Source organism: Convolutriloba macropyga, chromosome 15 (assembly GCF_964194025.1).
Source record: "Convolutriloba macropyga chromosome 15, txConMacr16.3, whole genome shotgun sequence".
Classification (NCBI taxonomy): Eukaryota; Metazoa; Xenacoelomorpha; order Acoela; family Convolutidae; genus Convolutriloba; species Convolutriloba macropyga.
This window is the reverse complement of record NC_134482.1, coordinates 14,999,892-15,012,151: the sequence shown is the minus strand read 5'-3', so window position 1 is coordinate 15,012,151 and position 12,260 is coordinate 14,999,892. Positions and strand designations below refer to the sequence as shown.

At 33.5% G+C, this 12,260-nt stretch overlaps 1 protein-coding gene across 2 annotated transcripts in view; it reads right to left on the bottom strand.

Moving 5' to 3' along the window:
• Positions 1 to 12,260, bottom strand: part of LOC142354252 (uncharacterized) — a 57,824-nt gene that overhangs the window by 22,831 nt on the left and 22,733 nt on the right. For both annotated transcript variants that reach the window (XM_075406512.1, XM_075406511.1), the window contains one exon: positions 11,682 to 11,867. In XM_075406512.1, coding sequence (XP_075262627.1) covers positions 11,682 to 11,867 — 186 coding nt within the window. The remainder of the gene's footprint in view (positions 1 to 11,681; positions 11,868 to 12,260) is intronic.

Here is a 12,260-nt window from a genome sequence, read left to right as displayed (position 1 = left end):
GCCCCCAGGTGCAAAATTCAAATTTTATATTTCGTAATGTTCTACATATGTTTACTAAAAGTAAGGCATAAAAAACACGACATGGGTGAAACAAAATAGATCTGCAAACTTTTCCTGCTAAAAACTCTATCCGATTAGAATTGATTGAGGCCAACTTTTGTCAATAAAAACCTCGATTTCTATCACAATTGAATATTTTAACTGTTTGAAATTGTTAGTGTTTAGACCTATATTATATTTTTCAGGGTGGCTAACCAAACATGTTGAAAATCAGTCAAATTAGCAACCTGGTTCAAAATCATCTTTGGTTGTTCTTGCCGCATGCCATTCAAAAAAACAATGTGGCATAAAAAATTGAAACCAAATTTCAGAACAGTTTTGGCCCAGCTCCCAGTGGCGAAAACGACCGTTGATGTTAAACAAAGTGCCAAAATTTTCACAATAATTGCAACTAGCAGATCAAATTGAAACAGATAAAAAAAATAACAAACATAGCGGGACCATTCGTAAAAAGCAATCGAGTTAGTTGAATAAACATCTTGGAACTAGTTTACATGACCAGCAGATCAATTGAACAAAAGAAGCCAAAAAACAGAGAGTCTAAAAAATTTATGGAAACTAAAATAATTAGCCAAAATAAACAAAAATGTACATTGCTAAGATTCTTGAAGCTTTTAATCTGAAGTCCAATTTTGATCCATTTAAATAAATCCATTAACGCACGCAAGCCCTCGAAGGGTTTCAATGGTCACTGAAGATAGAGAAACTAGAGGACTGTGCCAGAATAATTTTTATAAAATAGAAAATTGCCCAATTTTTTGAAAGGTTCTAAATTTTGCAATATTCCTATTTACAAAATCTTTTTTGTCTGTTGAATCTGTTCAGTAGCCCGGCTGCAAGACATGGAAAAAAATTGGCTCCTAAATATAAAAAACTAAAAATGACTTTAAAAAATACAGCTTGAGGGCAATAGAAAATTTTACTTGAAATGTTGTAAAAATTCTTGATCTTCAATGCCTGTTCATGTTCTCTGAAAGCTATCCAGAAACCCATTCTGAAACCTTAAAAAGTTCACTGGCCCACAAAGGTCGATAAGTTTGGAACACGGAATTAGTTTCCAAAAAAAACATGAAAAAAATGCAATTTTCATCAAGAAACTGCTCAAATTCTTGATATTAACTTGTTGCAAACATGCTGCAATCATTACATAAATTGTCTTTCGTGTTTGGACAATCGACACAGAAACGCCGTTTCAGTCCATTGGAGCTTTACAGCAACCTATATGATTTTAACACTAACGAGAGAAGTTTGAAAAGTCAAACTAAAGAAAATGGAAAAATTTATTGCACGCAAAATATCAGTCTAATTGTTCATTGCGTTTTTCAAATGGCTTAAGAATTTTGAATTTTTTCTTCGAAATGTTTATGAAAGAGTAAAAGGAATAGCAGTTAATTTTAAAAAGGAGTTTTTAAAAAAGATCTGAAAAAAACAACAAAAATTATTAGGTTTTTGACCTGAGTAAAAATTTGAGTTAAAAATTTAAAAATTTGGTGCACCACTATTTGTTTAAAGCAATGATTAATGATGGTCTTGGGTTTAAAAACAAAAGTTCATTAGTGTCATTTGAAACGTTTAATTCCACAGGTAATTGTTAGAGAATGCTAACAATCTTTGAACTAAACATAACGAAAACGCATCATCGTGACAAAATAACTAAATTTAAAATTGCAACAATGAATAAAACAAATATTACAAAAATCATTAACCTGTCAGCCCGAAAACGTTTCACGCTATCACTTTCGATCTCACATAAAATATAGAGGAAGCAGCTGGAACAAATTTGGCAGCTAAAACGGTCGAATACTATGATTCACCAATTTAGATTGTGATCAAACAACCAAACATTGAAAGACATGAAAACCGTTGTAGAACAACAAAAAAATCCAAACCGAATAGAGATTTCTATGTTAATACAATTATCAGCCTAAATAACATAATACACCTGCTCAGTTGCCCGAGTGATGGCTAATGCACCCGCTCTGTTGCTCGGGACATTGTGAACGCAATTTCTCTGTTAACAAAAATTTGGATAAGAAGAAAAAAAACATTTTATTGGGCTGGCTAAGAAGAATAACTTTCACGATCGTTCCTTTACACAACTGCACAAATAAAAACAAATAAGTATTAAAATGTGCTTTAGAAATGCGAACACGCACAATTCACCCAGTATGATTTTCACTTCAAGAATCTAAGTTCGAGTTTCCCTGTGTGAAATTTTTTTTACTATACTCCTACACGCTTTCTTTCTGAAGTTAGTACACTGACTACCGAGGTCAGCCTCCCATATTCCCTTTTTTTCAAACAATTTAAAAGCTATATAGGTTGGAGTTCGATCAACAACTTCATTATTTGCTTCCGATACAATTTTTGTTCAAATAGAACTAAAACTAAAACTTCTAGTATTTATGTTGACATTCTTAGAGAAAGCAATTATGTTGTCTGTTTCATATTGTAGTAACTGCATCAAATACTTCATGGACAGTGAAAATGTTAGCCTTCTCCGTCAAGGGAGAGGTGTGGAAGATTTTTGACTCGTTGAAAAATATACAATTTATACGTTTTTCTTTGAGGAAAATTGATTGCAGGTTATTTTTGTTTGTAGATCCGTAAACAAGGAGACCATATGATATAACGGGCTCTTTGTAAAAATCGTAGAAAAAAACTCGGTGGTGCACATTTAAGCTGTTCTGAATATACTTCAAAAACGCACACAATCGTAGCATCAATTTTGCTAGAGAAAATTAGTGTTGTAACATCTGCATACATCGTAATCAAACATTATTCGTTTCCCAGCCAAAGTGGTAAATCATTTATCCATATGATGAAAAGTAATTGGCCTATTACTGAACCATGAGTTGAGGTACACCCATTTGAGTCACCATAGATGTGGATCTCATGGTTCGCACTTGCACATATTGTTTGCGTTTTTGAATGTAAATCCTTAGTAATAACAATGCTATAAGTCGGACGTCAATTTCTATAAAAAATATTCCATGATCTACTGTGTCGAAGACTTTGCTCACATCCAGGAACACCCCAAAACATTTCAAAACTTGTTGCTAATGCGTGGTTTGAATCAATTTTTATATTTCGTATTGTTCTATATATGTTAACTCAAAGTAGGGCATAAAAAACACGACATGGGGATGGGTGAAACAAAATAGATCTGAAAACTTTTCCTGCTAAAAACTCTATCCAATTAGAATTGATTGAGGCCAACTTTTTTCAAAAAAAATTTCCATTTCCATCAACATTGAATCTCTCAACTGTTTGAAATTGTTACTGTCTAGACCTATATTAAATATTTCAGGGTGACCAACAAAACATGTTGAAAATCAGTCAAATTAGCATACTGGTTCAAAATCGTTTTTGGTTCTTCTTGCCGCATGCCAATTAAAAAAACAATATGGCATAAAAAATTGAAACCGAACTTCAGAATAGTTTTGGCCCAGCTCCCAGTGGCGAAAACGACCGTTGATATTAAACAAAGTTCCAAAACTTTTCACAATAATTGCAACTAGCAGATCAAATTGAAACAGATAAAAAAAATTAAAAAACATAGCGGGATCTTTCGTAAAAATTAATTGAATTAGTTGAACAAACATCTTGGAACTAGTTTACATGACCAGCAGATCAATTGAACAAAAGAAGCCAAAATCAGAGAGTCTAAAAAATTTGGAGAAACTAGAATAATTAGCCAAAATAAACAAAAACGTACACTGCTAAGATTCTTGAAGCTTTTAATCTGAAGACCAATTTTGATCCATTTAAATAAACTCATTAAAACACGCAAGCCCTCGAAGGGTTTCAATGGTCACTGAAGATAGAGAAACTAGAGGACTGTGCCAGAATAATTTTTATAAAATAGAAAATTGCCCAATTTTTTGAAAGGTTCTAAATTTTGCAATATTCCTATTTACAAAATCTTTTTTTGTCTGTTGAATCTGTTCAGTAGCCCGGCTGCAAGACTTGCAAAAAAATTTAAAAATTGACCCCTAAATATAAAAAATTAAAGATGACTTAATAAAAACTAAGCTTGAGGGCAAAAGAAAACTTTACTTGAAATGTTGTAAAAATTCTTGATTTTCAGTGCCAGTTCATTGTCTCTAAAAGCTACCCGGGTCGAGGCCGAATGGTTATCTTGTAAGAATTTGCAAGTTTCTGGCAGAAACCTACAAGGCGATGCATCGCCTTGCAAATTTTTCTTCCAAAGTTCTTACAAGTTAACCATTCAACGTGCAAGTTCTTACAAGTTAACCATACGACTTGCAAGTTCTTACAAGTTCACCATTCGACTTGCAAGTTCTTACAAGTTAACAATTCGACTTACAAGGCTCTTACAAGTTAACCATTCAACCTACAAGATACTTACAAGTTAACCATTCGCACACACACCACACACCACGCACACACACACACACACACACACACACACACGCACACGCACACACACATACACGCACACATACACATGCACATACACACACACATACACAGGCGCACACACACACACACATACAAACAAATACGCACTAAACCGTACATAAAACGTTGCCTGACATAAATGTAAACGATTGTTTGGAAAGATTACAATCTGGAAAAGTGTGAATTAACTCATAAAAAAGGGCATAAAAAGAAGGGCCACTATTTTGAGAAAATACTGACATATGAATTTAAAAATTCAATGGAATTGAATTTTTTGGGAACATTTTTAAAAGAGCGATTGCGAAGAAGCTAATTGAGATCTACAGTTTTTCAAATGAATTGCAAAAGGATCTCTCTTGAAATGATAAAATTCAAAAAAAAACATTTTGTCTACTTAGGTCGAATTGTATTATGTTATGCAAACAGAGCAACTAACTCCCACGCGCGTTCCACGCCAAATGACTGAATGTTAAATTGAATTAACCAATAAGAGTTGTGCTCGACCGGAACGAACTTGCAAGAAACTTACAATTTAGACATTCGACTTACAAGTTCTTACAAGTTAACCATTCGACTTACAAGTTCTTACAATTTAAACATTCGACTTGCAAGTTCTTACAAGTTAACCATCTTTTGCAAGAAACTTGCAAAATCTTACAAGTTAACCATCTTTTGCAAGAAACTTGCAAGTTCTTACAAGTTAACCATTCGGTCTCGACCCGGGTATCCAGAAACCCATTCTCAAACCTAAAAAAATTCACTGGCCCACAAAGGTCGATAAATTCTGAACATGGAAAAATTTCCAAGAAAACATGAAAAAAATGCTATTTTCATCAAGAAACTGCTCAAATTCTTGATATTAACTTGTTGCAAACATGCTGCAATCATTACATAAATTGTCGTTCGTTTCTGGACAGTCGACACAGAAACACTGTTTCAGTCCATTGGAGCTTGACAGCAACCTATATAATGTCAAATTGTGGTCATACGTTCAAATTAAATTAAAAAAGCTAACTCAAGAAAACTATTTAAAAAATTTAACACTATATAGAAAAGTTTGAAAAGTCAAACTAAAGAAAAAGGAAAAATTTATTGCACGCAAAATATCGGTCTAATTGTTAATTACGTTTTTTTAATGGCTTAAGAATTCTTTCATCGAAATGTTTATGAAAGAGTAAAAGGAATAGCAGTTAATTTTAGAAAGGAATTTTTAAAAAAGATCTGAAAAAACAACAAAAATTATTAGGTTTTTGACCTGAGTAAAAATTTGAGTTAAATATTTAAAAATTTGATGCACCACAATTTGTTTAAAGCAATGATTAATGATGGCCTTGGGTTTAAAAACGAAAGTTCATTAGTGCCATTTGTAACGTTTAATTCCACAGGTAATTGTTAGAGAATGCTAACAATCTTTGAACTAAACATAACGAATTGCTCGCGACATTGTGAACGCAAATTCTTTGTCAACAAAAATTTCGATAAGAAGAAAAAACAATTTACTGGGCTGGCTAAGAAGAATAACTTTCAAGATTTTATCGTTCATTTAGAGAACTGCACAAATAAAAAACAACTGAACATTATAATATGCTTTTGAAATGAGAACACGCACAATCTACCCAGTATAATTTTCACTTCAAGAATCTAATTCGAGCTTCCCTGTATGAAATTTTTATACTATAATCCTAAACGCTTTCTTTCTCAAGTTAGTACACTGAATACCGAGGTCAGCATCCCATATTTTCTGGTTTTTCATACAATTTAAAAGCTTTATAGGTTTTTGGTGTTCGATCGACAACTTCATAATTTGCTTCCGATACATTTTTTGTTCAAATAGATCCAGTTTAGAACTTCTAGTTTTTATTTTGACAGCCGTAGAGAAAGCACTTATGCTGTCTGTTGCATATTGTAGTAACTGAATCATCGATAATTCATGGACAGTAAAAATGTTAGCCTTCTCAAACAGGGGAGAGGTCTGGAAGAATTTTGTCTCCTTGACAATTATACACTTTATACAATTTTCTAAAAAAAACTGGTTGCAGTATATTTTTGTTTGTAGATCCGTAAACAAGGAGACCATAACGAACTCTTTGTAAAATTCGTAAAATAAAACTCAGTGGTGCACATTTAAGTTTTTCTTAACATACTTCAAAAACCCACACAATATTGCCAGTTTTTTTTACATAATCGTGAGATATTAGATTTCAAATTCAATGGTGCACCTATGTTAACTCCTGAACATTTGATCACATCATTTATTCTGAATTCTAAAAAAATATTCCTCCCATAACTTTTTTTACCTAATTGAAGCAATACAGTTTTTCTATGTTTACACTCATCCTGTTGTAACAAAACCATTCAATCAATATTGCCAGACTATGATTAATCTTGCTCGTAGCATCATTTTCTCTAGAGAAAATTAGTGTTGTAACACCTGCATACATCGTAATCAAACATTATTCGTTTCCCAGCCAAAGTGGTAAATCTTTTATGCTTATGATGAAAAGTAATGGGCCTAGTACTGAATCATGAGTTGAGGTACACCCATTTGAGTCACTGTCGATATGGATCTCATGGTTCGCACTTGCACATATTGTTTGCGTTTTTGAATGTAAATCCTTAGTGATAACAATGCTACACGTCGGACGTCATATTGTTCCAATTTAGTTAACAATATTCCATGATCTACTGTGTCGAAGACTTTGCTCGTATCCAGGAACAACCCCAAGACATTCATGTTTGAATCAATTAGTCGTCTGATTCTTTCATCATTTGTTACTAATGCCTGTATTGTTGATTGTTTCGGTTGAAAAACAAATTGTTGCTCTGTTATTTGTTTAGTTATAAGTAGAAAACCCATAATACGTTTGTGGAGAATTTTCTCAAAAATGTTACTGAGTGAAGATAATTTTGAAATAAGTCTAAAGTTGGTAGGATTCTGCCGGTCACTAGCTTTGAAAACAGAAATGATTCTTGCTACCTTCAAAATATTCAGGTAAAATCCCTCACTCATTGATCTGTTGAAAAGTGATACAAGATTTACAAATGATTGGACTATAAGTTTGACAAAAACTGTCTGTATCCACTGCCTGGCTTTTCGTTGGTATAGTACATACATTGTAAATTTCGGGTGTAATTGCTGGAAAAAGAAAAAGGACCTATCATGTGGTGGAGTATGAAATGCACGAGTGCTTTGTGGAGTTTTCTACTCCATTTCTGGTCCCATTGATGCAAAGAAATTGCTGAACTGAGCCGGAATGATATCCACGTCATTCGTTTGATTGCGTTTTTGCAATCCTTTAATGTAACTGAAGAACGTGTTTCTGAAAATACTTGATAAGATACTGTAATTTCTTTACGAATCATATATACGCATTTTTTGTCTTGTTTGAATTTAGACCACTAATTTCTTTATTTTGTCTGCAGATATATTTGGTGGGCCTCCTGTTTCGTTTTAATGACATTCCGTATCTTTCGGGACATCCATTGAGGTCTACATTTTCATTGAGTTTTGTTTGACAAATGATTTAAAAGAAAAAGATTTATCAACCTTTGATACAAGATTTTTGAGTAAAAATTGGTAGCCATGATCAAGTTCAATTTTTTTGAAGAAGTATTTGCCCAACAAATGATTAGCTTTAAAAAAACTCCACACGATATGTCAGAATCATTCAAGTTTTGCAAAGGACTTCTCTGTATTACTTCATTAAAAGCCTGATTGTTTTCACCTGTAATCAAGAGAATCACCCAATGACCACTTATATCACAATTTTCAACATACGCATAAAAAAATCTTGAAGCTGGATGAAACTAAAACATGGTCAATATAAATATTCGTTGTTTCATTTATTCTTGTTAGACTGCCTTCAACAAGCAGTTTCAAATCCAAAGTCTGAACCATATTTCTGAAATATTCAAATGTTTTATTCGAAACCAAAGTATCAATATTAAAATGCCCCATTATCAAATTTTTTGCTCTTGTTCTTAATGAGTGCCTGAGTGTTTCAAATACTTCCAGAAAAACATCATGTTTGGTTTGCGGTGAGTGATAGATACCGGAAACAGAAAATATCTTTTCTGATTTTCAATGTTAACGTTATATTATAAAAGCACAATTTGTGTATAGTTTGTTCCTCGGTAACACGATATCTGATTTTTAACAAAACAGCTACTCCGCTACATTTATTTTTTCTCACTTTTTGAAAAAATTCTTGAAATCATTCAATAGAGTAAAAGGACCTATCATTATCTTGCCATATTTCATTAAGAAAAATTACTGAATAACAGTTATCATTGGATTCTAACTAACATAATAAGTCATCGAAATTAGCTCTGATGGATCGTATATTGAGAAAAAAAGTGCTTGATTGGCGTTCGCTTAAATGAAGTTTTGCATTTTCGCACCGCCGGAAATTAAATTTGAGAATTGATTTTTGTACAGACCATGTTTCAGTTGATTGTGTTACGATTTTTTTCAGGCGTTAGACCCAATTTGACATCTTTACAACAATTGACTGTTTTTGAGCTCCTTAGAAATGTCGACATTACTTTTGTGACAAGTTTCCAGCTGCAGGATATAATCAGTCCAGGTTGTCAAGAGAATGAATAGGGAGAAAAATTGCTTTACCATTCTGATCCCCACAAATTACCTGCACTTCTGAATTATTAGTGACTAATTTCACATCTATATTCTTCGCAGAGTTAAATAGTTCCCTACAAATTGGAGGCAGTCGTTCAGAAAGATAGTAGGGCGTGTTTTTTTGATGGGTTTTTGTAGTCTTTCAAAATCATCTTGGATCTCCAGAAAAGATGTTTCTGTCAAAATAAGGGAACTTGATTATTATTGCTGATTCTCGTGATTTTCTAAAAAAAATGTTTGGCTTGAGATCTTCTGGCTGCACATGAGCATACAAAGTTTTAATGGATAAATCAATTACAGTGTACATGAGATCCCTCTCATCATATACAGGTGGATTAATGTATATTCAGTATCCTTTGACAAGGATATCTCCGTATTCAGAACACGTTACTTTGGATCAGTGATTTCAATTCTAACGTTTTGGAGATCTTCCTTAAATCCACTTGATACATCTTTCTATTTTTTCCAGTATTTCAATTTTCTTGTTTTTTTCTTTTAATTCAGAACGAAGAAGAGTTAGCTCAACTTGTATAGCCTGTAACAGGCTTACCGTTACATCGGGGTTGCTGGCTCTAGAGGACATTTCCATGTCCGCGTTGTCAATAATATTAGGTAATGAAAGATATATAAAACCATAATAAACTTTTTTGCACGTAAATGAAAGTCAACGTTGTCAATGTTATATTTTCTCGGCGGCGCAAAAGAATCAAATTCACACACGACCGTTTTCAAACATCAACCTTTTTCTTTTTACTAGATAAAAACTATACACCCAAGGTCTAATATACACCCTCAGACCCCCTCCCACCTCGGAATCTAGCAAGGAAACACCTGTAGTTTACTGTAATTGGCGAAACTTAAACCACATATTTTCTATTAGCGTGTCCCAACAGCTGATTCTTCATGCTTTTTTCACATTTTTTTTCAAAAATATTTCAAAAATTTTAAGTTCGTATTTTAAACGTTGACGACTTTGATTTCGATTATACTGTAATGAACTTACAGAAAATATTCTGGTTTTTCTCTGGGCAATTTTTTCAACAATTTATATGTAAATATTTTGTTTCAGTAGTGGTTATATAAGTTAGTATATCATAAAATATGCTGGTTCAGTATTCTGGAATGGCAAACCGAGTGCGGCTAAAGTTCAGGAAGCTTGGGTGTTGAATTGCCAAGTCTTGGCCAAAGACTTGCACAAGACTGACAAGTCTTAAAAGTGTTATGATCATAGCTCTGAATCAGTACTGATACCTACACTTGTAATTAAACTTGCCCAGCACTGACATTGACTTGGCGTTTGGTACGGGTCCTTATAGACTACAAAAGTTCTCAAGAAAGCAAAAAATAGTGGTAATTTGAAAATTTGGAATAATGTTGATAGAGGAAAGGAAACAAAACAATACGGTGCAATGACGTACGTGTCCACAAAAAAAACAATACGGTAATACAGTACGGAAGCGAAAAATTTAATTCCAGAACAATCTGGAAAACTGGCGATGTAATTGTTTTGAGGTAAAATTTCCAAAAAAACTATAGTACCACTGTCGCACTTTTCCCCCTACCCTAATTGAGAAGACCGAACAAAAAACGACGCAAGAAATGCTCGGTATGTTCGGTTTTCTACGTAAGAAATGGTCGGCATGTTCGGTTTGTTCGGTATGATCGGTTTCAAATGAAAGAAATTGTCGGTATGTTCGGTCTAGAAAGTAAGAAAGCTTCGGTATGTTCGGTTTTGCAAGATTCGGTATGTTCGGTTCGGAATGTCAGAAAGATTCGGTATGTTCGGTATTTAAACATAAGAAATCGTCGGTATCTTCGGTTTTGGACGCAAGAAATTGTCGGATTTTTCCATTGGGAAAAATGATTTTTCTGTTTATAATGTAGTCAAACGTTACGATAGCGTTCTTTTTGCAGGAATTTCAAACGTACGTCTAAAAGAAAAAATCTGGAAAAGTGTGCAAAACTCCTGAAAATTTTTCTTTAGCTCGTTGGCCAAACTAGTTATGCAAAAATAAAGTTCTTGATTATTTTTGAATTTTAGAATGTAACATACTTGTTGAAAATTGATAAAAATTTTGTTAAATAATTCACTCTCACTGGGATTGGACATACTTTCTTGTAGTTTACAAGTAAGTTCTTTGACGGTTGGTTACGTTTGAAACAGAACAGGCCGACCAAAATTTCTTCCATGTTTATTCGTGGTAGGAAAACTCAAAATATGATAGTTCTTAAGTTTCTCTCAACGATACCGAATCTCTCTTACGTTAAAAAACGACGATACCGACTCTCTCTTACGTTAAAAAACGACAATACCGAACCTTTCTTATATTAAATACCGAACAAAAACGACAATACCGACGAAAAAATTGTAAGGGCTTTCGTCGTTTTTGGCTAGAAAAAACCGACAATACCTACAAATTCTTACGTTTAAAAACCGAAGATTTCTCAATAGTTTTGAGGTAAAATTTCCAAAAAAAACTATAGTACCACTGTCGCACTTTTCCCCCCTAAAAATGAGAACTATGGGGAGAGGTAATGACTAATAATCAAAATCTGTTACCTTTTGCACTTTGCGAACAAATAGCCTCATCGAAACAGTTTGAACAGTCACACACGCCGTTACAGAAGTCAGACTCTCTCACAGCCTCCATCATTTGAGTTTCTTTGAATCCACAAGCCGTCATCTGGGAATCGTCGACCATGTTGACATCCAATCCGGTTTTGCTGGTGGCGCCACTTATCAAAACTGAAATATTCATTCTTACTCCACGTTTTAAATAATTTGTAGGTTAAGATTATTATAGATCTCGACTTATAAAAAGAATCCTGGGCCAAAAGTGGCATGAAATAACAGGGTTCGACCCAGGAAAATATTTTTCCTAGACTTTAAGTAGGAAGCTGGACTGTGTAATTTTAGCCAATAAAGGTTCTGCCTATTCGAATGTTGATGGCTTTTTTTCCTTAATCGAGGTCTAAAACTGGGAGTGCTTGAAGGCTTATCCATACATTTTGAAATAAGATTAAGACAATACTATAGAATCAACCTAAGGTTGGGAATAGCACTACCATAGAAAAATATGACATTTGCATGATGTCAATTTTCCAACGTTTAAAACCAAAAAGAATGGTAAAAATTGTG